This window comes from Girardinichthys multiradiatus, chromosome 4 (genome assembly GCF_021462225.1).
Source record: "Girardinichthys multiradiatus isolate DD_20200921_A chromosome 4, DD_fGirMul_XY1, whole genome shotgun sequence".
In the NCBI taxonomy this organism is placed as follows: domain Eukaryota; kingdom Metazoa; phylum Chordata; class Actinopteri; order Cyprinodontiformes; family Goodeidae; genus Girardinichthys; species Girardinichthys multiradiatus.
This window is the reverse complement of record NC_061797.1, coordinates 18,043,197-18,070,925: the sequence shown is the minus strand read 5'-3', so window position 1 is coordinate 18,070,925 and position 27,729 is coordinate 18,043,197. Positions and strand designations below refer to the sequence as shown.

Genomic DNA, 27,729 nt, shown 5'->3' with positions numbered 1-27,729 from the left:
ACTGTTGAAATGTTGGATTTTGGTGACTGGAAGAAAATGAGACCATCACAAATGATAAAAAAAAAAAAAATGAGACCATCACAAATGATAAAAAAAAAAAAATGAGACCATCACAAATGATTTCAAAATTTTTTTTTTTTTACTACATATATGTGCTTTGCACATTCCCACAGAAAAACAAACACATTTAGAGGAACAAATATAAAACAAAAAAGCTGCAGTAAAACCTGGTTGCAACCATTTACCAGTACCTTGCTGAAGCAGTCTTTGATTCAGTTTCAGCATTAAGTTGTTTTGAGCGTAAACTGGCTATTATCTATAATAAAACTTGATGAATCTGAAATGAAGGTCCGCCATGCTGGATTTTCCTGACATGTAATTGTTTGCATCCTTTAGCTAAAACCATAGTTTGCAGAGGCTGCAAACAATTAAAGGATCTAATTGTATGAAGGTATCAGTCAGGAGAACTGATAAAAGAACTGTTGGACCAATGTCTTATTATATGTTTGGGGAAATAACACCAACTTTGCATATTTTTGTGTCTCTCTGTGTGATGGACTGGTGACCTGTCCAGGGGGTACCACCCCACCTCTCACAAAAATGACCACTGGAAATAGACACCAGCCCCCCCCCCCGAACAGTGGATGAAGGGACGGATGGAGAACCGCACAATACTGCTTCAAAGGAATCTTTAATAAAAGACAAGTGTTATCACCCTTTTTGAGAAGATTGACACAGACCTATAACAAACATTCCATGACACAGAACGCAACATTATTCAAGCAAATTGCATACGTTTGAACACATTCAAAACACACAGAGACAAACACCCTACTACAGTTTTTTGGCTGTTGGTACAGTACACTTTAACACACCAATGGAATGTATAATGCGTACAATATGAAACATAGTGTCCTGGTTCGCAGCAATGATCCACTGAGAAAAGAGACAGTCTAAAAGAAAAAAAAATCCCTTACTGAACCACAGCAGCAGGATGTTACAACAACCTCCACAAAAATGAATGGGGAAGAAAGAGGAAGACAAGAGAGATAAGGAGGAGGGACGATGTTTGCTGTCAGGGGTGAGCAAGAGAAAAGAAAACAGTAGAAGGCCAGAGACACCAGCAGGGAAAGGAGCAAGTGGAGAAGGAGCAGTAGAGCTGAAGGATGAAGAGGTTAAAGCGTTCCTTCATCCAGCAGTTTGTTGATGCCATTACAGATCTTCCTCAGGGATATTCTGTACTCCTCTCCGTCCCCATACAGCTCCACCAGGAAATCCCCGTTGGCGAAATGGTTGAAAACGTGATCAATGCGTGCGTGTGAGCGAGCGGTCAGGTGCCCCACAACCAGGGTGTGAAGCAGGTCCCTGCACTCCAGCAGGAGCTCCGCCAGAATATTCCTGTCAAAGGTGTATTCCACCTCGTAAAATGACACCGCCGTCATGGCCGCCTGGTTCATCTTCTTCTTGAAGCGCTCCACTGTGTCCAGCTCATCTGGACTGAACTGGTGGTTACGATATAAGATGCCAATCTTCAGGGCTATCTTGATCACGTCCTTGATGATCTTGTGTGCCTCTTTCTTGTTCTTGGTGAACTCTCGAGTTGCTTTGTAGAGCTCATCCAGGATCTCACTACTGGTGTCATCCGTAAGCATGTTGGCCACCGCCATGGTTGCCATCTTGCTCAGGATCTTCTTCTGTGCCTGCAGGGCCAGTGAGCGAGAGTTGAAGCTCTCCTGTCCTGAAGGAAGACAAGACAAAAATGACAAAGATAAAAGATGTAAAGTTAATTCAAAGTTTTACATCAACATTAAAACACAATAGAAAATATTGAACATATTGCTGTAGTAAAATGGCAACAGTGGATGCTACAGCCTGTACATTAAAAAGTAATTTTTCAGAGTTACTTTCTGCATCTTATAAGGTACTTGTATGCATCAGGCTGTATGATCAGGTAACTTGTTTGTACTCTCTGAAATTTACAGGTTTACTTCTAATTACTTTGTCAAAACATACAGGCTACTTTCCAGAAATGGCAAGATTCTTCCACAGAACTTATAAATTACGTTTGGGGACTGGGTTATATTGTGGGCTGACCTGGTAGTTTCTGGAAGTTACAGGTTATTTTCCAGAAGTACTTTCCTGAAAGTAAGATCCTGAAAGCACCCAGTCACAAATCAAATTGTATTTCATCCCAGTCACCAGGAATCTCTTGATGTAGGTTAGAAGTCCCCTCATAACACAACTGATTCAAAAAATATCGCCATGTTAAGAGAAAGTAACTTGCAAGTTGTAAGACAGTTACCTTAATGTTCCAGGAGAGTACACTGAATGTTCTAAGAAAATAACCTGTAGGTTCTGGAAAGCATGTTCTGAAATATAACCTAAGAGTTAAAGAAAGGATCTCCATGATGTAACCTGTATGTTTTAGGAAAGTAGTGTGTTTGTTCTGTGTAAGTAGCCTTTTATTCTGTAAAGGACCCTGTAAGCCCCGCCTAATAACCTCCAAGCTTCAGGTTACAGGTACAAGGATACATGTTAACCAATAATACACACTGGTCACCGAAAATGCCCTGTAAATGGTACTTAGCAGTACCAGTGAAGATGTAACCCCTAGGAATGTAAAGTGAAAGTACCCTGTAACTTAAAAACTAAGTATCAAAGTTACAAGTATATTCATGAAACAGAAAGTGCCCTTGTAGGTTCTAGAGCACCCAGTAATCTTGTATTTTTAAAATTTTTAGAACAGTGTTACTTTAACATTTATCAGCATCTTTTCTAGTTACATGCTGTAAACAAAACACACAGTACATCCCTGTACAGGTTTATACTATGAGCTTTGACTAATCCCCCTGGTGTTCGGTGTGTTTGCATAAAAAAGCAGAAATCCATCCAGACAAATAGGCTTTACAAACTCCGTTAATATATGTAAAAACAATGAAAATCCAGTTTTCCAAATATTACTTTCATTCCTCACTCCAAAAGTGTATATTATTTTATTTTAAGAAAGCAATACTGACATGTAACTTTGTCATACAAAATTTACTTTTGTACATTTATGCAACTGGAAATAGTTTACAAGATTTCAGTAAATCTGACAGAAAAAGGAAAACTATTCTGGACAAATGTCAGAAAAACAGCTGCTCACTTCAAAGTACATAAAACATGACAAACTTGCTATGAGGAGTATGCAAAATGAGGTGCTGCCACATTCTGCGGCAGGGCGGCGGCCTTCCTGGAGCAGGCTGTGGTTTAGCCTGCTGTCTTTGGGAGGAATCACTATCAGCTCTGGATTACATCAAACAGCTGGTCTCTGATAAGAGTCAGTTTGCACCCTTTCTTTAACAAGTCCAGAAAACTCCATTTTATGTTGAGTCCCAATGGATCCACAATTTATCAGAGAGGCAGACATGAAAGGCTTCCTGTTTACTTACAGAGTAACGCTGGCAGGCTGGCATGTGTCGGTGTGAATGTGAGGAGTGGGGCTTTTTTTAGGTGCCACCCAACTTCAGATTACACACCAGATAACTTCTTTTATGATTAAAGGCAATGAAAGAGGCTTCACTTTTCTCTCCTGCTCCATGGGCACATGACCAACCACCTCTTCCTCCTCCACACGTTCCTCTAAAGACAGGGAGAGGAGGACGATGGATGTCACTGCTGATTAAGCTTAGAGCCACAGGGAACCCAAATTCATGGAAAAAATGCACCTTGTTGTCACTGCATTTTGTTTAAACCAGACAAATATTGGACAGTTTTTAAATTCACACCATCGTCATATCATCGTTGTTTGTTACTGAAATACAAACGCAGAACAGAGGTTGAATGGTGCCCCACATCAGGGAGAACCCTAATCCGTGGCATTTCACATGAATCTAGAGAAATGACATTTCATCTGTTGGTCTGAAGCTAAATGACATTTAATGTAATACAATTAGCCCACCATGACATTTAACAAAAAATAAGGCTAATTCCTTTGTCTACAGTCTTTCACTCCCTCCCCCAGCACCACCTCCTCCTCCACCATACCCCCACACCTCTCCAAAAAATCTGATGCTCTTGACCATCTTTTTTTTTTCAAAAACGTAAATTCGTCAGATTGAAATTCTATCATATCAATCAAATTTAATTCTTGATTCCAAAATGTTTTAATTGCTTACATCCATACTAGAATTTGAATCCTAATCCTCAAATTTAACCATTTCATTCCAAGTTTCTGCTTCTGTAAGACACGATTAAATTGCAGCGATGAATAAACTGGATAATGTGCCATCCTCTTATTTTAGTATAGTCTAATGACTGCTGTCATGATGCGACATCTTTGGACTTTGTTGTGGTCTTGCGTTTTCAACCGTTTATTTAGTTTGGGTTTGTGTAGTGATGTTTGTTTATTTCCTTTTGCTCCCTGTTAGTTTTGTTCCCTCTACTGCCTCCTTGTGTTTTGTCGTTTTCTTTCCTTTTTGTTCTTAAGTTTTCTTTATGGTTGCTTTCTTATTACTTTGTAGGGTTTTCTCATTATTATTATTATTATTATTATTATTATTAATAATAATAATAATAATAATAATAATAATATTATTGTTATTATTATGCTTTCCCATTTCTTATGGTTTTCTTATGATTATGACTATTATTATATTTGTTGCTATTCTAGTTCCCTTGTCTTCCTTGTAGTTTCTAGTTTAGTTTCCCATTTAGTATCTCTGTGTTTATTTATGTTTTGGTATTTGTTTACTTGCGCTCTTTTGTTTGTGAGTTTATTTTCTCTGTTCCTCCTCATCCTGGTTTCCTTTCTGTGGTTTAGGTTTTGTTTATTTATGGTCAGGGTTTCTTATGGGTTCTTTGTTAATTATTAGGTTTTGGTGTTTTCTTCTATTCCCTCTAGTTTCTCAGTTTACTTTAGTTAATGATTATTCTAGGTTCTTATGTTTCTTTTGGTCTATTATCTTCATCCATAGTTTTGCTTAGGTCTGTTTCCCCGAGTTTTGTTATTTATAGTTTTGTTTTTGTAGTCAGGTCCCTTTGGTTATATTATTGTCTAGCTTCCCTCGTGTTCCCTTTGTCTTCTAGTTTGGTCACCTTAGCAACCATCCAGATTCCCTCAGTTCTCTATAGCCTGCTCCACACCTGATTTCCATTCTCATCTGATTACCTGCCTCAGTGTATCATTGGTCCATACCTCACTCCCCTCTAAGCTCTCTGATTCTCATTGTACTTTGCTGGTTCCTCCCGTTCATTACCTTCGACTATGCCTTTATGTGTAACCATGTTCCTGCAGATTCTACTTCAGTATGTTTTGGATTTTCGAGTTATGGATTGTACCCGCAATATTCTTGCTTCGTTTTTGAAAACCTTGTTAAAAATAAAGAACTGAAGATTTTTACAACATGGTGCTGCCAAGCTCTTGTCTGCGCCTTGGTCACTCTAAACCACAGAATGCAACAATTGCCACCTTTAGTGGGTAGGAAAGACATAAAGCAGCTGTTGGACTGCATAGTCTTTTGAGCTTATGTCCCATTCCATTTACATCGTGTTTCAGACTTTCCATTTTCAGCTCTTTAGTTAGGTCTGTTGTCCCAAATTACTCAGTTACCTCTGGAAAGAGTAATTTGTCAGGAAGTTTATCCTTTCAGGATAACATCTGCAGAGATTTTAACTTACGTGTATTCACATGACTTTAAGAACTTGCCTTATTTGCGTGGGAGTTGTAAAATTGCTCCCCGGAGGTTGGTGCAAGGATATAAATGTGCAATATGTTTACACCGGTAGCAGCATATAAATAGTACGTTTTCAAGATGTCAAAAAAATGTTGCTAGATGTAGTGCTGTTATGGAAATGGGACTGAATCCTCACTCAATCCTGTTTATGTTCAAGCTGGTGGTGCCCTTGTAGCACAGCTGGTTGCTACAGCAACTTAGAAAAGTTGCAGATTAAGACTTTGATTTGAAAAACTATGGAGTTGTTTATGATCCCTTTATCGTCTGGAAACTATTTTGTCATATAGTTTTGTAGGGAGATGGTTCAGTAGTTTTCAGCCTTGCAGTTTCTAGGGACGTGTTTCTTATATTAATGAGTATTACCATAATTAAAGCTCCTTCAGCATACACTTATCCATTGCCAGTGTTTTTGGACTAATAAGGCCTTTAATAGTATGCTTGAGATATCTGTTCGCTATGGAAAGTATTTTGTGCTATTTATTGTCTAGAACTTCTCTTCCACATTTCCTAATACTTCTATATGGTTTCGCATGGGTGTGGGAACCAAGCTGAAAAATGGTACCCAACTGGGACAGTCGATGGGATTCATAATGGTCCCATGATAATTACCTATGTAGCTTTGATACAGTACAACTCTAGGTGAAAAGTGGTGACCCATATGAGTCATGGATGATTTGAAGTGAATTTCTTACTACAAATTTGAGACCTAGTAAGGCTGTCAAAGGGTGCCCCAACTGGTATTGCTGATATGGGATGTATTTTTTCAACCAAAGTTGGAAAAATACATGGAGTTTAACTTCATGTGGAGTAAAACTGATATATAGAATTACAGTGCTTACTGGGAGCTGCACAGATTGGTGTGGGACTTTCATGTTTTCTCTATTTCTCATTCAAGCTAGTAATTTTGGCCATGTTGAATGGTGTTTTAACATTTCAAATGATATGCTCTATGCTTTCTGTTTTATAGATGCATTCTGTTTAGAAAAAATCCCTTAGTAGCCATATTATCATCTGAGAAATTAGAATTATTCTGGTTTTTACACTTCCTTTTCAATAAAATAAGATTAAAACGCTTTCATAAAAGACAGGACAAATGATTGAAATTCCTCAGTAGATATCTGCTTCTCATTGCTGTTAAAATACTAAATTATGACAACCCTGCATGTGGTGAAAAATAATCAACATGAATATCACAACAGGAACATGCTAGTTTCCATGATCTTTGAATAATAGCGTCAGGGTATGTAACTGGTTTTCATTAGTCAGATCTGCGCCTCTCATCAACAGGCTCTCTTTGTCACTGTCATTTCCTGTTTCTATCAAGCAGCTCTTTGTTCCAGTGAGCCTCTGATATTCAGAAACCCAACAGGATAGATTTCTGAAACCCTGGCACACTGATAAAGGTGACAGCTTGCTGTCAGACTTGACAGACCAATGGATGTAGAGTTGTTTTGGATTTGAAACCTATGAATTTGTGGGACCACTTGCTTTCTAAACACATTCATCTTTTGCTCATTAAAAAGATCCTTTATTATTACAATCAACACAGATTGAGATAATGACTATGGAGAGTTTGTTTTTGTTTCAAGAGTGAGGCTATAAACAGGCCAGTTCCTCCTCTGAGGAGGTGGGTGATTCATAGTCTGGCTAAAGATACAGAGAAAGTGAGGGTGGATGATTACAGAAAGTTCATATGAAGGCACTGAGATGTCCGAGCCTTCTCACACACTCACATACAGCCTGTCACCCAGAGGCTGTGATGAACAACATGCATGAACCAGAGTGTCAGAAGGAGTTAGAGAAGAGTCAGAGCTGTCAGGAGCGAGATGACCAGAAAACTGTCTGCCCTGTTCTTCATCTTCATCCCGCTTCCATACTTTCTCTGCTACCTGCTCATTATTTTTACTGCCTCACTTGTCCTCAAGCGTTAAATAAAGTAGGCCCTCTATGTTGCATGTGGGAAAAAGTTACTGAAAAAACCCACCGATGTTGAGGCAGTTCCAAAAGCGCTGGCCCCGTCAAAGTGGATACACAAGAGTGTTTTGGGAGTTTGTAAAGTTTACTTTAACATGAGGATTAGTTAGTATTAGGTGGCTGTTGACCAGACAGTCTCTCTTTGTTCCGCCTGATGTTTTTAAAGGGCTGAGTCAACAGCTTCTGCTATGTTGCGTCAGAACATGCATCCAGTGAGGAATATGGAGACCATCCAGACCTGCTCGGGTAAAGGTAGCTTTTTGCAAAAAGTGTCCATCTGGACACATCATTTCCATTTTAGCCAGAAACACTTCCAGTATATTTAGGAGGAAACCTGAGATGAGAAGGAAAGCAGATGTTAAGCCAGCTGCCATATCTCAGTCAGCAACAGATTAAATAAACAAGCCTATCATTTATTTTACTTTGATAGAAAAGATAAATATTTAAAGTTTTTTTTCAGATAAAGTAGGGATTTGTTTTTATTGGAGTAATGTTATGTCCTTATTTAGACCCTTGTGTGCTGCAACTCTTACAAAATGACTTCTTTCTACATCTCTTTCCAAACTTCTGTTTCCCAAAACAGATTTAGCTCTGACCAGTGACTACGGCAGATGGAGATGCTCACAAGTCCAATTCAGGTCTCATTTCTGTAATGACTTAAATAAACATTTTCTCATTGCACACTATCTGTTATGTCTATGAAAATGCATTGCTATAGGATATGACATAAAATCATACCAGTGGTCTTTTTAAAAAACATTTTATTCCACATGATGTTAAACTGAATTTCTGTAATGGGATAGGAATATAAATAAGTTCATACTGGAACCTGTTCCTTTATGAACATGGAAGAAGGAAGTGTAATATGGGATTTGTTAATATTGTTAATTTGGTTTTTAATGATGTTTTTTTTTAAGCATGTTTGGAAAAATCCTAAAACTAAACATACAAAAAACAGCTGGAAATTATTGTGAAAATCAATAAGGCATATTATTTAGTTAATAAGAAATATAAATAAGCATTTATGTTGAAAGTAGCTGGAATAGCATCTGTTAAAGTCAAATTTCTGAATGAATCAAACAGGAATTACTTTCAATGTTTAGAGTCTGTAACTGTCTTTGTAATGACTTACATTAGTTGGCACCTGTTAATCACTCTATTAAAATTGTCCACAACAGCTCTTCCTGGCTTAATGCATAATGACTTACCTTCACCTCTTGGTTACACGAGATGAAGATTGGTAACGAGACTGGTCCCAAACCACAAATCAGAGATGAGTCTTGTCAATAAACCTCTGTTTTGGCATCTTAAGTACAACTCAAGTCCAATTCTGAGAACTGAGTCACCATTTCTGAAGTAAGATAATGACTACTTCACATGAACCCTACTTGAAAACTCTGAACAATGACTTTAAGTGGTGCAATTGAGTCAGTGCCATTCCCCATGTTGTTCGATCTATGAATGAACTCTTTCTTAGATGATAAGAATCAGCAAAAAGTAAAGGACAAAGGATGACTCTAATGGTCAATCCAAAAAATTAAACAGGATTTATTTCAATCTTAACAGAGTTAATTTTGATATCTGATTAGATTTTATTTGTGCGATAAAGATGAACATCCAATCACTTACATATCTGGACATATTCTTTAGCACACTGAGTTTAAATGGGGTTTAGATCCCGAGACCTATGTTGGTCTCATTTCAGAGTAACCAGAAGAATGAGCCATTGGCGGGGGCCAGCGGCTAACACTGAAGAGCGCCGGCTCGCCTTTACTGAGTCAAAGCCAGGGGGAATTATCAGCTGGAACGCAGCAGAACACACACGTCTGACTGAGATGGTGGTGTGAGCCTGTAAAAGTTATTTTCGGTGTCTTTTGCTTCATACCTCAGCGGCAGGTAAAAACAAATTCAGGACAACTGAATTTTTATCACAGCCATCCCACCATGAAAAGAATGAGAGCATATTTGTCATGATAATACAAATATTTCAGGAATGGGCTAATGATAGCATCTACAGGGGCATTTTTAAACTTAGGGAATAAGATTGCTTGATTTAAATAGGATTACTTTCTGCTCCATGTGTCTGATTTGGTCACTTTTCTTCTATTACTAACATAACTCAAAAAAACATACTTTTTAAAATATTCTTACCTAACAATAAACCATACATATTCTGAATTAGTTGTCATGTAGATTGAAAAATGATCTGTAGTAGCCTAAACCTGCATAGTACCCAATAATATGAGTGGGAAGAGTTGAATGGCTTCTGATGTAAAAATGAATGGGAAGCATTAAAAACATTGGTCTTAAGGATTTTCTTAAGACCGATGTATGTTTTATTAAGGTATATATGTAATGGTAATCTGATTATACATTTATTTTAGTTTTCTTAATGTGTCAGTAGCAGAATTTACCACAGACAGCCTGAGGCCCTAAAAATCCAATAGTCCAAATAAAAAACTCACAGTATGGTTTTTATTATGTTTTATGTGGTTTTAAAAATGCCACAAATGTTGAAAATATGTTTTTTTTTAAAAAGGTAGTGAATAAGCTTTTGTTTCACTATGAAGTGCGGTGCAAGCAAAAACTTCCCCACTGTAAAAAGTCCTATGTCGACAGAATTATGACAACAGAAGTATGACAAGATAATTCATTATAAAATAAATATAAGATTCTTCAAAGAAAATATTCATAATTTAGTTTTCCAAATCAAAAATAACATTTGACTTTCCAGCTATTCACAGTGCAGTTATTGAACGGGAAGATTTTAATGCTGGTAGGTTTGCAATACAGATCCAAGCCCAAGAATGGTAATTTGGAGCTGTTCTGAATAGTGCATGTTTATAGGGAGCAAGGGTGAGGAATTCAGAGTTCTGCTGAGTCACTGAGTAATGAGTCCATTCAGAGAGGGTAATTATCTGCAATCTTCCTTCTCTTTCAGAACTGCATGCCCCCAGGACTTGGAGGCGTGTAGAAAAGATTACAACTGACCCCTCCCACTTGGACACAAACTGTTTCAAACTCTCCCCTCTGGCAGGAGGCTGTGGTTCATCAGGACCAAAACCTCTCGCCAGAAAAACAGCTTCTTCCTGTCTGCAGGAAGAATATTATTATTTAATATTATTTCATTTAATTGTATATTGTTGTTATTGTATTTTTAATATTTGCCATGGTGCTCCATCTTTTCTCATAACATTCCTACACAACTTGTTTTGTTTTTAACTACATATTTCCAAATTTATTTATGTCAGCTGTATGTTTAGTGTCTATGTGTTTTCTGATTCTGAGATATGTATTGTGTGGCTTACCAATGGCTTACTTTCACCTCTAATCAGGGCTGATAGCAAGCAAGCCACAGACTTACGTTCTGAGTCCAGTCTGAAGACATTGCTTTTGTTACTTAAATTTGACTCAAGTCTGAGACTTAAGTCACCATCTCTGGTAATCAACAATAACCAAAAAGCATGTCTGGGTCAAAAATCAGTTGAAAATTAGAGAGCTTACTGCATTGTGCCTAAGCTCCCCAATATGACATAATCAGTCTCTGTAACTGTTGTCTTGACTAGGTTTTACTGGTAAGATGATTTGATTTATTTTACATGTACTTATTTTTTTGTTGGGCGACAGGGTATTTTTGTGGTCGACACTGTTGCCTTACGAAAATACAATCTGGGTTCAGTCCCAAATGGGGTGACGGTGGGAGGGATTTGTCCTGTAACTGGTGGGTTGCCGGCTCACACCCTCACTCTGTTTGTCTCAGTCATTGTGTCCTTGGGCAAGACACTTCACCTGCCTTGCCTGCTGATGTTGTTCAAAGGGCCCAGTGGTGCCAATTCTATGGCAGCCTCATTTATGTCAGTCAAACCTAGGGAAGCTGTGGCTATATTGTAGCTCACCACAATCAGTGTGTGAATGAATTGGTAGATGACTGATTGCAGTGTAAAGTGCTTTTGGGTCTCTGGTGACTTGATAAAGTCCTGTACAAGTGCAGGCCATTTACCATTTCAGTAAGGAGTCTGCTAATCTCCACATGCTCCTGTGAGTTTTACTCAGGTTTCTTCCCAAAGTCCATAAACATGCATATTTGGTGAATAGGAGATTCTAAATTGCCATTAGTTGTGTTTGTGCATTCACAGTTGGTTGCTTTCCATCTGTCTTTATGGTGCCTTGTGATAGATTGGAGACCTGTCCAGGGTGTCCCCCACCTCCACCTTAAAATAATTAGGTAGGTATGGATGGACTTGTTTTAGTCCTTCTAAAAACTGAAAGCTGACTCCCAACTACTTTGCCCTTCTTGCTCTTTCCAGTTATTACTTCATACAGTGAAACAGTGATGGCTACTGAAAACAGCCTATTTCCCGAAGTGCACTAAGGTGGAAGAGTGCTCTGTTGATGGCAATGAACAAAAAATGCTGTGGATTTCTGCAACACTTCTTCGAAACCTATTTATTGCCATCAAAAGTCTTCCCCGTACATTTTCTTTCCATCTGCAACCAATTTTCCATTCACAGGCAGCACTGTTTTGTAAATGCAAGGCTCTATAATGAATGGGTATCAGGTCATACTTTGAACCCTGTAAAAGTTAACACTGCTATATTTTTCAGACATTTTCCTTTTCTAGCAATTTCCTTAATTCTCTTTGGGCCTAAGGTGTGTCGTAAAGTCAACCTTTAGAATTTGTACTTTATTTACAAGTAAAAAACTTGTGTGATTGGACAGTAACAAAAAGTCTAAAAAGCATGTCTAAAAAGTCTACAAATACAGGTTCCAGAAGTTATAAAAGCCGTAAAGTCAACAGGAAAACTGCTCCTCACAAAACAAAACTGAGCAAGGGTGACAGCTGAACTTCCACTTACATTGCCTTGGCTCTCTCGTTTGGCTTTGCTTCACTATAAGGAGCTGCAGCAGAGCCTCTCTGACTGGATTTACAAGGCTTGAGGAGAACAATGGAGTGGGTCATTCAGCAAGACTTAAACGGGGGTTTAATAGCTTGCTGGGTAAGTGTTAAACAGACCTGAGAGGCCAGTGGACATAGGAAGGAGAAGAGGTGGCCTGTGCCAGCTGGTAGCACTGGTGGAGAGACATTTATTTTTAGGTCTATCTTAAAGTCTCAAGGCTGCAGACTTGTTGAAAAGCTTTACTCTTCTGCTGTCGAATCTAGGAACATAAATATATAGTAAACACACTATAACTTATATACTGACCTTCATATGTGACAAGAAAAAACACCAGAAGGAATGAAATACACTTTTGGCATTTTTGTGTTCTCACTTTGGACTTGCAGTCTCCATTAAAATGTATTTTTGACTCCCACAACATGAAACAGATGACTCAGACATGCCGCCCCTGCACAATCTCAGTCTGTTATATTGCATGTGTGTGTTTGTTTCTAGCTGAAAGTAGGGGATGACGATTAAGCTTGAAAAAGATGTAATATCTACTGGGAGAAACACTACAGTACAATGTAGTGTTGTAACCTATTATTTAACAACATGCATAGTCAGACCGTGCGCCAGTTTCCAAAGGGCAAACCTGTGCTGGAAGAGGTCATTCATCATGCCATTAACAGCTGCTCGGGATGTAGGGAGGCATTCACAGCTTTACGGTTAATACATAACTCGTATCTGAGTATAACTTGTATCTGAATAAGTGGGGTTATGGACTTTAAAGTTATCTCTTATAGATGTATAGTTTCTTGCTGAAGCAGAAACATATAGCTGGGAGCTGTTAAAATCACCAAAGTTTTTAAACACTTTTAGTTAGGAAAATGTAGCTAATTGTAAAATAACTGTATGCTGAATCATTTAACAGTCTGTTTGTGACACAATGGGTCGAGTTTGTATTGTACACAATTATAGTATTATTATTAGCTGGTACAGAAATGCTGAAAGAGTTAAAAATGTGACATCTTCAAACTGTTTTGGCAAAATTTGAGAAGTAAAAATTTTCATATCCTTTCACCATTAAAAAATAAACTGATTAAATTATTTTTAAAAACAAGCTCAATATTTTAATTACCCAAGTCAGCTGCAAAAATACACTTTGCTTCAGGCATGTGCTAATATGTTCAGTTCAGGCTTGTTTATTTAGAGCGGAACCTTAAGGCTGTGTTCAGTTTGCTTCTGTTATTTTCACATCCATACTCAAATATTATCTCTGCAAAGGATGCTGTTGCAGCAACTTAGGCAACAGTATCTTTGGATGTTTGGCAAAATAGAGGTAAAGCAACATATTGTGTCTTTGCAAGTTGCTAAGCCTTTACCTAGTGCTAGAACTTCTTGGGAGCATAGAGGCATTGGTTTTATAGATGTTCAAATGTTCAATGAAGGTTGAGTACGCTACAATATTCTCTCATATGATGACTGGAGCTGAAAGCATCTGTCCAAACTTTCCTACAGTTTTTCAGCTGCTGGCTGAGAGTTTGAGAATGTAAAGGCCACAGGCAAGTCCTGTCAGAATATAGATGTCTAATCCAAGGATGTTTGGCAAAACATTGATTTTTTTGTTCTTAAGCCACTGTAGAACTAGTTTGGTTCTATGACTATCTGTGACTCATTTGAGCCCAAGCTATAAATTCCCAACTGATGTCTTGTGAAGTTGCCCTTCTTCCCCCTTAAGAGGCCTTTCAAACCATGTAGGTAAAAATTTGTTTCGCTGTGACTAATGACGCTCCTGCCAGCTTCAGTCAGACAACTTTTTGTTCCGTGGTTGATTAACTTATTTCAAACAACAGACTTTCATCTCTGGGACACAGAGCCTATTTCCTTCTTAAACGATATGATGACTGGACATTTCCATTATGTTTATGCTAACTATTATGCCATGTCTTTGTGATGCACTTATTTGTGAAAGGTGTCATTTTAAATAAATTAACTTGTTTACTTACTCTACTTACTTGCATATAAGTGTTAAAACAGATTAATTTGGTGCCTTCAATAATCTGGAGATTGTACCCACTGAAGAACCAGACCTTTGAAACTCTACAGTCCTCCTTTTGGTATCTTGGCTGATTTATTTCAAGTTTTTCATGTCAAACAAGGAAGGAGTGTGTTTGAGGTGTTGCCTTATAATACATCCACAGTTGTGCCTTCACTTAACACAAATGCTCTGTTAAGAATCTTACAAAGCCATAACATCATCATCTGGGCGTTTCCCAATTATTTAAAAGTGTAAAAGTGTTTGAATATGTAAACTTCTGACTTTGAAGAAAGTAATAATAGAGATTGTGTTTTCTTGTATGCAAATAAGAATACAGCTGCTCATGAAATGAGTTGATACGTGATGATATGATACACAAAATGTGAAGTAGTCCTGTGGTGTTAGATGCTAGAATTTGTGTCAGATGCTAACTGACAGTCACGGTAATCTTGCTGTGCTTGCAAATTCTTTGTATCCACTTTGATGATTATTGTGTTTTCTACCAATCATCCAAAATGCTGCCACAAAATTGTTTTAAAAGTGGTTGGTGCTTCTTCAATGCTTATGTAACAAAGTGTTTTCAGCCATATCCAGAGACTTAAAAAGCAAAAAATTTAAATGAATACACCTGTAATAGACAAGTCTCACACTACACAACAGCATTTGAAAGTATAACTGTGGTTATCTAGGGAATGGTCTAAATGTCTCATCTGTGAGAACAGACCGGCGGTGAAGTCACTTAGGAACTTTTCTGAATCAGAAAGGACAGAAGAACAGATTGCTTTTGGCTGCCGCTCAGCCTTATTTAATGCGTCATCCCTCATCTCATTCTTTGTCTCTCAGTTTTAATGGTCATATCCCTGAAGAGCTGAGCATGAGAGACGAAGCAAAAGTAGGAGGAGGCATTAGACGTTTGATTGATTAATGTGCCACAGGCCTGATGCGTACACACAAGAAATGAGGATGCAGCAGGGATTAGATCTGCACCTATTGGCTGGTTTTCATTTTTTGAATGAAAAAGGAGCAGGCAGTCTGCTGAGGTTGAGTAGTGGTATCTAGGACATCCGACGAGGGCACAAGAACTGGACTACAGGATCTGGTTGAAGCCAAAAATATTAACAACTTCTAAATGAGAAAATGACAGATTTGCTTCTGTGCAAAGATAAAAACTTTCTTTCTTTCTTTCTTTCTTTCTTTCTTTCTTTCTTTCTTTCTTTCTTTCTTTCTTTCTTTCTTTCTTTCTTTCTTTCTTTCTTTCTTTCTTTCTTTCTTTCTTTCTTTCTTTCTTTCTTTCTTTCCTGTTTTGATGACAGACATGCAATAACTTGGAAATGCAGCTGAGCTAAGAGTCAAGCCGCAGAGCTTCCCTAGAAATTGTTTGATTCATAAATGAGCACCTCTCTATTTATAGAAAGACAGGCACAAATGTGTGTCTATTTGTGTGTGAGAGAGAGCTATAATGACAGACTGTGAAACCAAGACTCAATGAAATACGAATGATAATATAATCAAAACAGTCTTGTGGCCCTGAGACCCAGACTCAAAGTTTCTTCAATATTTTTCATCTGAAGAAAGAAAGAAACTGCATTTTTTGTTGAGAAAAAGACAGGGCAAGAGAAACTGGGTGCAACGGGCATTCCATACCATTCAGTCAAGATTTATAGAAGTTCCCCCATGAAAGTGGGAGGCTTATGAACAAAGGAGGACATTTCAGAAGGATTTGCTGGGCTAGCTGTCCTGAAAAGGAAAGAATACACCAAATACTATCAAATATTCTGCACATTTCACAATGTTTCCACATTTGTAAGATAGCATGGAGGAGTTCTGAAGAGAACGACAAAGAAGGTGTTGATGTAAGAGACAGAATGCCATGTCCATATTTAGACTGTCTCAGTCCTTTATTTTAGACACAGACATACATGTAAAACACTGTCACGAACTTTAACATCAACTGCAGCTGCACAAGGAGCTGGCTATAGTGTCTCTTTTTGCCTGTCTTTTCCTCTCTGTTCATTTCTTATTACATCCACAATGTAGAGTGGATGCGAACTTTTGTTCCTGGGCCCTCAGCTAGCTACCCTTCTAACAGCCCTTGGCCAAATCTCAGCATGGCAGGGCATCATTCCACAAAAAGAGATGTGCATGCAAAGAACCCTCCAAGGTTCCCATGCACCATCATCAGACCTTTCTCTTCCTGGTTTGTTTACTAGTTTACCCACTTTTAACTGTGTTTTTACATTAAAATGACAACCTCTGCCCCCTTCCCAGACTGTTCACTCTACCATTGACATATACAGTATAACTCACTTGTTCTCCAAAAAAAGATGTGTTTCTTGACCTATAACCTGTGGCTTTTGTGGCCACGGGATTATTTAGAGACAAACTGTTCACATTTCATTTACCAGGACAGTAGGACACAAATCAAGTTAACTGCCAAAGGACTTACAAATGTTAAGAAGGCAAAGGTTAACCAAGAAATGGGGCAGGGTTCCAGCTATCTGTGCGCCTAAAATAAAAGGTTGCTCTTGCTTTGATTGGAGTCATAAAAGTGGATATACTGTGAGCTTTGGCCTTTAAGGCGCTCAGTTTGCTTGACACACTGTAGTGTAAAAGCCAAAGCACTCTACTCCCAACTTTTACCACTAACTAATGACCAAGAAATAACTGTGGTTCGCTCACATAACCAGATGCACACACACATTTCTACTCTTGTGTTCTGACTTTTAGCGACTACATTCTTTCTTCTGATGCTTTTTCACTGCTCAGGATTACGCCTAATTATTGTAAAAGTTCATCTAAATCCTGGCTGTCACGTGAGAATAAAATCTTTTATTGCTAAATTAGTTTTTTAAAAGCCCAAAGTTTAAAGCAGTTTAAACTGACATACTGCTGAACACGTTGTTCATAGTTGTTCTATTTTTTCCTACCACAACCTTAAAAATGCTACGATCAGCACAGTTCTTCTCAGCTGTGCCAAAGTTAAGTGTGAAAATCTACGCATACAACAGCCTCCCACCGCATCTTATTTTCTGAAATATACCTCAGCTTCTTCTTTGGAGAACAATTTTAGTTTGATACCATCTGGATATGCTGTAGAAAGCGTATATTTTAGAAAAAGGTAGCTAAGACAAACCCAGATGGCAGTGGCTTTCCACAAACACGTCACTCGGCTGAAACCTAAAACTGTACCTGAAGAAGCAATTTTTACATGAAAACATAAAATAGCACATCTCAAACCTTCTGCATCAAGGCCCATATTTAAAAGACATTCAGACCATATGTCTGCAGGGGCCCAACTTTCCACAGTAGTCCAGCTTTCCATTAACACACACAGATCATAACACACACAATTTAGTATCATATTTTAATAACAGCTCTGCCATAGGGGGACTAATCCCTTCTCAAATGTCCCACTATCCCTATAAAATGCCATTGAGTTATTGTGTCAGTGCATGCATGCATGTGGTGCACACAAGGAAATGTTCTTGCAGTGACCTGGGAGTTGTAGGGGTAGTTTTTTGCTGCAGCGATGGGAAAACCACTTTCTCCTGCGTTGTCTTTTCCACTTACAGCTAAACACCCTCCTTTTTTCCTGTCTACAGTTAGTGTTATAGTTTTCCAGACCCAGCTCTGTGTTTCTTGAACCTATGTGTATGTGCTGTTTGTGGAGACTGCATCTGTGGGCCAGATTAAAAGCAGAGGAGGGAAAAGTCAGAGTTGCATGTGTTTGTGGAGCACAAGACCAGATGAATGAGTAAATTATGCCTAGTGTATTTGGAACTAGGCTATATAGGAGTGTTGCAGTGAATGCAGGGCTGACATCTTCTAGCTGTCTATCATGCATGAAACATGTGGCCAGGTGGCCAACATGGCCGTTATTAAGCAGAAGCTACTTTGTACATGACATACTTAGACAAGAATAGATTAATGGTTATTAAATAGCATAATACAGTGCCTTATAAAAGTATTAATGTACTTTGAAGGCTTTCATGTTATAACCACAAGTTTCCAGGTATTTTATGGAGATTTCATGATGTGATACATAAACAAAAAGAACTGTAAAGAGTGAAAGCAGAAATTTTTTTTTGTAGTTTTCAAATTTCTTTTACAAATAAAACCTGAAAAGTGTGGCAGGCATTTGTATTAAGCCCTCTACCAGCAAGCTTTACAAAGATCCTCCAATGGAGTTAGATTTGAACTTGGAGTACTTTGTTCTAAAACATTATTACATTGTAGATCAAATTGTATGTGGAGGAAGGTGAATCTCCAATACATATGAACATAACCTTTTCAGGTTTTTAGTTCTGGAAAATTCCAAAAACCACATGTCCTTTTCTTTCCACTTCACAATAGTTCATTAATGTGTGTTGGTCTATCAAACAAATATCCATAAAAGTTTGTGGCCGTTATGTTAAAAAATTTGACAAAGTTCAAGCGGTATGAACACTTTTTAGTAAAGCAGCTGTTTGTTGGTATGTAAACATGTGAGAGTGGAAGATCAATTGGCTAAATATAAAATTGCATCTGTGTTGCCAAACAACATCTGCTGGTTATAGTTTGTAATAGAAGCACATCAGCAGCCCTCATGCCCTTATGGATCACACATATATTATTACAACAGCCAAGCATCTTCTCTTTTCATCAACACTATTTTCCCTGGAAAAACTGACAGAAAAACAAAGTGCTGGAAATAGTTTCACAGATGGCTGATTGGGGTTTAGTGTTAAGAGTCGCATCACCATGATGACTCAACCAAATTCGGCCGTGGGTTGATTATTCACTCTCCTCCAATATAATATAACAACTACAGAGGATTTTAAACCGGAAGTTAGAGATATCTGAACATCCTGATCGATCACCTGTTTGGGCTTCAGACCTACAGGAGACCAATTATGCTGACTGTGACCATCTAAAGGATAAAGAATGAAAGCCAAGAGTTATCCATGGGTAAAAATATGGACAGAAACCAGGGAAAAATTAGAAAAAACACAATGTTTTATAGGGAATTTCAGGGCCTCTGCTCTCCATCTAGTAAGCAAGTTGTTGATGTATATATTTGATGTAACTGCTTTTCTCTGCTCTGTTTGTTAATATTTTAAGGTTTAGTACTGTCAACTTTTGAAATTCAGACATGTCTTCAAAAATGTCATTTCAGCCAATCTAAATGTAGTAACATTAAAAGACTTCTATTTTAATTTGAATACATGTTAACACTTCAGGAAAAGGGACACATCATTTGCTTAGTTAAAAATGAAATGAAAACTAAAGTCAAAAGTACAATTTAGTAACTAATAATTGACTCGGAAAAACAGTTCATTTAACAGACAGGGATGACACAATAGTTAAATATGGTTCGCTTGAAGTGAGCATACAATTCAGTCCGATTTATTGATTAGTCCCAGACCAGTCAATAGCTACAACTCTTTTGAATATTTAATCCTTAGTTTTCCTCATCCAAATTGCAAAGCACTATAACCACTTCTGTTTGTTGTTTTGTACTGTCCACCATGCCATTTCTCTAAATTTTTAGATCAGTTTTCAGACCTTTTATCTGATTTAGTGTTAAATACAGATAAGGTTATTATAGTGGGGGATTTTAAAATTCATGCTGATACTGGAAGTGATAGCCTAAATATAGCATTTAATGCTATCTTAGACTCAATTGGCTTTGCTCAAAACATTAAAAAACCTACCCACCTTTGTCTTCATTCTCTGGACCTTGTGCTGACAAATGGCATTGAGTGTAAAGACATAACAATATTCTCTCATAACCCTGTCCTGTCTGACCATTTCTTAATAACCTTTGAGTTTAATTTAACTGAGTACTCCACACCTGAAAGAAAATTTAATTATAGTAGGTCATTATCAGACAATGCCGTAACAACATTTAAAGAATCTGTTCCGCTTTTAATTTCCTCATTATCACAGAAAAACACAGTGGACGGCAATAATTCTATTTCTGCCCCTTCACAAATTGATTCTCTTGTTCATAGTGTTTCTTCATCATTGCGTGATGCATTAGACAATGCAGACCCCTTGAAAAAGAAGGTAATTGTTCACAGGAGGCAGGCTCTTTGGTTTAATTTAGATCTGCGTACTTTAAAGCACAATGTTAGAAAATTGGAGAGAAAATGGCACTCTACACACCTAGAGGATTCCTACTTAATCTGGAAAAATAGCCTACTGTTGTATAAAAAGACACTTCACCAAGCCAGAACAGCTTATTTCAAGAATAATCATAGGTTTCTCTTTAGTACAGTTGCTAAACTTACACAGAGTCATAGCTCTGTTGAGCCATCCATTCCCTTAGCTCTCAGCAGTCATGACTTTATGGGATTCTTCTTAAATCAAATTGATTCTATTAAAAATGAAATCCTGAAGATGATTACTTCATCCTCAGCAAGTGAGACAACATTAGAAATAACTGCAGAACCTGATTTGTGTTTGGACTGTTTTGATCCTGTGGAGCTTCTTGAGTTATCAGAAATATTAGCTTCATCTAAACCTTCAACTTGTATGTTAGACCCAATCCCAACCAAATTATTTAAGGAAGTGTTCCCTCTGATTACCAGCCCCATTTTAGGTATGTATGTATGATTAACCTATCCTTAGAAAATGGATATGTACCACAGGATTTTAAAGTAGCTGTAATTAAACCTTTACTTAAGAAATTATCAGGCAGCATAGGACAAATTTGCACTGTTATGCTGATGATACTCAGCTTTACTTATCCATAAATCCTGATGAGTCCAAACAGTTAGATAGACTACAAGCATGTCTTGAAGACATAAAAACTTGGTTGACTTTACATTTTTTGCTTCTAAATTCAGACAAGACAGAAGTTGTTGTCTTTGGACCGGAGTTCTTAAAAATGAAACCGCTTAGTCAATCACTTAACCTGGATGGCATTAAATTGACCTCCGGTAATAAAGTAAAAAACCTTGGTGTTATTTTTGACCAGGACATGTCATTTAAATCCCATACTAAACAGGTTTCTAGGATTTCCTTCTTTCACCTCTAGAACATTGCCAAAATTAGAAATATCCTATCCAGGAGTGATGCTGAAAAACTAGACCATGCATTTGTTACTTCAAGGCTGGTCTATTGTAATTCTTTACTATGAGGATGTTCACAAAATGCAGTTAAAAGTCTTCAGCTGATTCAAAATGCTGCAACAAGAGTTCTGATGAAAATTAAAAAGAGAGATCATATTTCTCCTATTTTAGCTTCCCTTCATTGGCTCCCTGTTAAATCCAGAATAGAATTTAAAATTCTCCTCCTCACATATAAAGCCCTTAATGATCTAGCTCCATCATACATCAGAGATCTGATTGTTCCATATGTTCCTAACAGAGCACTTTGTTCTCAGACTGCAGGTTTACTGGTGGTTCCTAGAATCTCTAGAAGTAGAATGGGAGGCAGATCCTTTAGCTTTCAGGCTCCTCTCCTGTGGAACCAGTTCCCGTTTTTGGTCCGTGAGGCAGACACCCTGTCTACTTTTAAGGCTAGGCTTAAAACTTTCCTTTTTGATAAAGCTTATAGTTAGAGTGGCTTAGGCTATCTTCCTTATTTTTTACCTTCGCCTTCCTCCCTCCCTGTTGGTTGGAATAAGGGGGAGTCAGGTTTAGCCTAAACCAGCTCAGTTATGATTGAGGTGCAAACACACCCTCCATTTCTACTACCTGTATGACCCCCTCTCTTTTCCAATGGTTATAATCAGTCAAACAGAGAGAGGTATCCCGATCCTTGTGGTTTTTAGTATAACAATGACCATCAGTTGGGTCTAGATGGACAAACTTTAAGTTTATTATTTTACTTAGTGCTCCTACATGTGGCCCGTTCTGGGGTGGCCGGGCTATGGCACTCGGTGGTTTGGTCTGGCCTCCCCGGCGGCCCCGTGCCGTTCTGGACCCTTTGTGGGGTTCCTTGAGACGATATTGTTGTAAATAAGCGCTATATACATAAATAAACTGAAACTGAAACTATCTCTGTAGTTATCCTGCTATAGGCTTAGGCTGCTGGAGGACATAATGACCACTTTCACCCTCTTCGCTACTTTCTCACACTACTCTCCAATTTTGCATTATTTGCTGTTATTTCAGTTTTTAACTTTATGTTCCCTCTCTTTTCTCTTCCTAGAAGCTACACCTGGCCTGACTCTGTGTCTACCTGTGACACCTTTCTGGAGAGGGGCATTGTCCAAGCTTCTGCTGGCAATAACTTAATGTTCACCTTCTACAGATGATCCACTTGGCCCTGTCTTTCAGTGATTAACCCTTTCTCTCTCCTAGATATAGCAATTGACTGAGCTTTTACTGTAACTAATTATATGTGCTCTCTTTCAGACTCTATCCTTGAAAACTGGCTCAAAGTTTATCTGTTCTTTCTTTCTAGATTAAATAACTAAAGGAGCTACATCCACTAACATTTACTTTTCCTTCCCATAGAAAGTACTCCTGGATCAGTGCTTCTGTATTCTTTGTGTGTCTCTGCTCTGTTCTTTCTCTCAAACCCCCAGTCGGTCGTGGCAGATGGCCGCTCACACTGAGCCTGGTTCTGCAGGAGGTTTCTTCCTGTAAAAAGGGAGTTTTTCCTCTCCACTGTCGCTACATGCATGCTCAGTATGAGGGATTGCTGCAAAGTCAACGCCAGTGACTGTCCACTGTCTCTACATGCTCATCCAGGAGGAGTGAATGCTGCAAGTCACTGACTCGATGCAATCTGCTGGGTTTCCTTAGATAGAAAAACTTTTTATCCAATTTGAATAAATAACTAAATCTGACTGCACTGGTTAGGATTAATTGAAATGTATGTACCTGACTTTTGTGAAGTGCCTTGAGACAACATGTGTTGTGAATTGGCGCTATATAAATAAACTGAATTGAAACTGAATTGAATTGAAACAATTAAAAAGGGACAAATTGCTAAAGCTAACAACTGCTTATGATAAATGCTATTTAACCTACTAATTATAAACTCCTGACTTTTTAAAAACAGCTAGTAATTATATGATGCTAGTTTGAAAAAGATGAACAATTTAAGGACTAATTACTTATTAGCTATTAAGCAATGATACACTTCTAATCACTTTTTTAAAATGTGCGAAGAATAAAAGAGTGACCATTTGCCAATCATAGCAGTTTTTAATGCTAATTTGACCAAAAAAAGGAAAAAACAAAAAAGTGACTAATTGCTAATGCAAATAAATGCTAATGGTAACAATTACTCGGTATACAGAATCGTCTTGTAACATCGCAGCTCATTTGTTAGCTGGTAAGTAGGCTAGCTAATGCTACTTCTGCTACAAATCCAGCCTTCAATATCTTGTAAATTGTAACATTTGCAACATGTATGCTGAGTTTAGGATACCAGCATTAACCAAAGTGAAGCTTTGTCAAAACCTTCATTTTATTTCTCATATTTCACATTAACTGATTCATATTAGAGCATTGTTTTTACATTTTTCTGTATGACATGAAGGAACATCTCAAGGATAAGACCAGTGTTTTGATTTGAAATTTGCAATGGTATCAAAAAACAAGGAAAAAAAAAAATCCCTGCACAGATAGAAAATCTGAGGCACATTTCTTGTTGACTCAGATAATTTGGAATTAGTTCCAGCATGGTTTTATCTACAATGTGAACTGGGAATCCATTATAACCAAACAGGCACTTCTTGTGACAGAGTAGGTGGATTTGCGCTCTGCTGCCAGAACTGCCAAGCAGGTTTCATGTTTACATACAACAAAATGCAGAGCACACACGGTCAACCGTCTTTATTTACAGTTTTGACGTGCATGTGTGCGTAGCCAAACCAGTTTTCCCTCCAGGAGATTAAAAATGTATTTTCCTTTTGTCAGCAACAATGTTCTCATGGCTTTAACTTCTAAATGTTCCCTAAAATCATCATTATCCGTTTCTGATTTGCTGTATTCAAAACAACCTTGTGAGATTCAGGTAAAAGTAACCTAACTAGTGGCTCAATAAACTAAGTGGAAGCGTGCTCTCTGTGTTCAGCACGGCCTTTGTGACACTCAAAGAAAATAAAACTGCAATTTATGGCTCATGAACAGAAATGTGAGCATAAAATAAATTCAGTGCAGAAATGTTCTGCACACAGCAATTATCAGCGACTCAAGGCCACAGCTGAAGGCTGACGAGCCAGAGCCACCTGAAACAAAATCCCTCTGAGTTTATATTACCGATGCTGTGGAACAGGGGATGTACTCATCAAGCTGAGATCAATCGCACAAAAAGCATTGGCAGCATGTGAGTGTGAAAGAGGTTCCAAGTAAGGTTCTTAAGAGGTTCTTAGGTTTCACTGTGGGATTTGAGCAGATAAATGAGCCACACCACCGTTCCTTTTACTGACAGCAAACTGAATAGCAGGAACTGCAGCACAAGAACAAAACATGATGCATTCTGAGAATGAGTCAGGCTCTCGCTGGCTGTCGATCTGCAAAAATATCCTGTCTTTACAGCTCTTTTCAACATGAGCAACAAAGGTATCTGACAAAAAGTTATTCCTCTCAGATGCAGTGGCGCCCCCAGAAGGTATTTAAAACGGTGGCCAGGTGGGGGGTACTTATAATGATGGGGGTACACCAAAACCAAAAGCTAGAATGTTTCAGGAATGTCATTAGGCTGCAGAAGGCCTTTAGAGGTGGGGTGGTGGTGGTGGGTGAATGAAATAAATAAATATTGGAACTGTCCCTTTATAAATTCATTTTAAAAATATGCTTAGCACGAAAAGTGGGGGTGGGGGGTGGTGCTTGGCCGATCATTCCTTTGTCGTAACAATGTGTCTTAGCTAATAAATCTTAAAGTCTGTTTATTTCATCTTAAATGGTGCAACATTTGTATTGAAAAATCATTTGTGAGTTGAGCAGCAGAGTTCATTATGTGGGTTATGCCTATGTAAAACTTGCTAGATCATCTCTATCAATGCCAAACAGCTTAATCTATTGACTCTTGTTTGGTTTTGTTTATTGAATTGGATGAATAAAGTTTGAAGAAAGAAAGACATTGACAGTTTAACAGGTTGTTTGTTTATAAACAATGAAATCCCTAGTGCATGAGCAAACTTTGCAACAGCCTGGGACCTCCTCTTCATGCTGGTTTACAGCTTGATCATACAGTGCTGTACCATGGTATCCCATTTGTCAACCATCAGTTATCACCAGTAAGCTAATGTGGTTCTGTACGTCACCAAGAGCATGGCCAAATGTATCCCACAGGTGTTCAGTGGGGTGAGGTCAGGAGTGCGGGCCAGCCCTGCACTCGTCTTCACTCCCAAATTCTAGTGGTGATAAACCCTGCTCTGTGGGTTTTATTAGAGACTAAGAGTAGTGATGTGGGATTGTCATTGTTTGCAGACTCTCACTTTGAAATCTCTCCATTGCTTTCAATGATGACAAGCCTTGTTTTCCCAATGAGGGAGATGCTTCCCCACACCATCACACTGCCTTTACCAAATATTTTTTTTTTGTATTGGCAGAGAGAATTTCACATGTTTTTGAAGAGCACAAACCACAAATGCAGTGTCCTTAATATTATGAGATTTATAAGCAAGAAGTAGTCTGAAAATAAATAAATAAAAAACCATCCAAACACAACTTTTGGAAAGCTTATATTATACTATCTTCTAATGATGTGAATAAAGCTATAATAAAACCTCTTTTATTCAGATTCTTCTTCCCTTTCAAATGGACCGAACGACAGACAAGACAAAGGTCCAGATGGACAGACAGATGGTTCATTCAGGCATAATTAATACAGAAATCTCTATGTAGAAAAAGGCCACACCAACATCAACATGATTAAACAATAAGTGAAAGAAGGAAATTGTTTGACACCTGAAGCTGCTTTCCTTTTACTGCTCATTGACAGCCTTGTATGACTGACTTAATATTTGTGGAGAACCAGCAAATCTAACTCAGATCTTCATGCATAAAACAGGAGAGAATGTTTCACTTGTTGATAGTGACTAGTCTTGCAATTTACTGTATTGTTGTCTGAAAACCACCTTAAACAGGAAGATTTTATTCAAAATGTTCAATCTCAAAAATGTTTCTCCACTTCCCATCTTGCTTTAAATCCTATAAAGATCGACAGTTCAGATAACCACTTACAGTAAAAGCCTGCGCCAGTGTTTAATGTGTAACTCTCATCATTATTGCTGTAAACCTTTGTCCTGATCACTCCCACCATAAACCTTTCTCTTTCTATGAAACAAGCTTGGAGATCAACTGGAAATGCTTTCATCCTCTCACATCCTGGGATGTATCAGAGGGAAAGCAGAGGATCCAGGCGTTCAGGGAGCCTACAGTCTTCCTGTAGCTGGATGTGTTGATGAATAAACCGGCCGCACGTGTCAGAGCTTGCCTGTTCCTGGTGGTGACTGAGGCAGCTTTCATCTACACTCGGGAGGCTGTGCCTGTCACCGGCATCAAACCACGTCTTTCCAACATCTCAGAAAGCATCACGCATTCAACAAAGTTTTGGAAAACCTTAAATAGTTTTTTTTGGGGGGGAATTAGCTGCTTGTTACTTCAAACAGCTGCATCTTTAGGAGTCTAACAACTTGTCAAATAGGCTGAAAATGTGTGGGAAAAACGGATGATGAACTTTTTGACTCTCTTGGTAAACAAAAACACTACAAAGATGAGTTTATGTACTTGCATGACTATAAAACTAGTGTGAAAGCTTACCTGCTGAGATGTCTCCATCACTTTGCTCTCCAGAGTCTGAATCCATCTTCCCCTTCAGGACACAAGGAGGCTGCAGAAGCTCTCTTAGTCCTCTTCCTTCTTGGTCTCTTTCCTCCTCAGAGAAGAGCGCGGTTCTTAACCCAGAGAAAAAAAAGGAGACATAGAAATGCAACTTCTGGTGTTTTTCTCCCTCTCTGCTTTCTCTATCAGCCTGGATCTTTGGAGTTGTGAGAGGAATGCTGCTGGTTTGCTGAGCTGTCCTCTTGGGTTTTCTGCGCTTCCTCAGTTTCCTTCTTCTCCTTCTCATTTACTTTCCCATCTCTAAAACTCCCTCCCCTCACTTACTCTCAGTCCATCCCTCTCTGCGTTTCTCCCTCCCTTTTTCCTGCCACTCTGTCCCTCCTCCTCCTCTC

General features: G+C 38.3%; 1 protein-coding gene across 1 annotated transcript; it reads right to left on the bottom strand.

Annotated features, from left to right (window-relative positions):
• Window positions 1-117: 117 nt before the first annotated feature.
• On the bottom strand, window positions 118-27,729 carry tnfaip8l3 (tumor necrosis factor, alpha-induced protein 8-like 3). The gene is made up of 2 exons (XM_047362363.1): window positions 27,317-27,729; window positions 118-1,738 (listed from the first exon to the last, which is right to left on the bottom strand). The coding sequence occupies exons 1-2, from the start codon at window positions 27,621-27,623 to the stop codon at window positions 1,176-1,178; spliced, it is 870 nt and encodes a 289-aa protein (XP_047218319.1). The 5' UTR covers window positions 27,624-27,729; the 3' UTR covers window positions 118-1,175.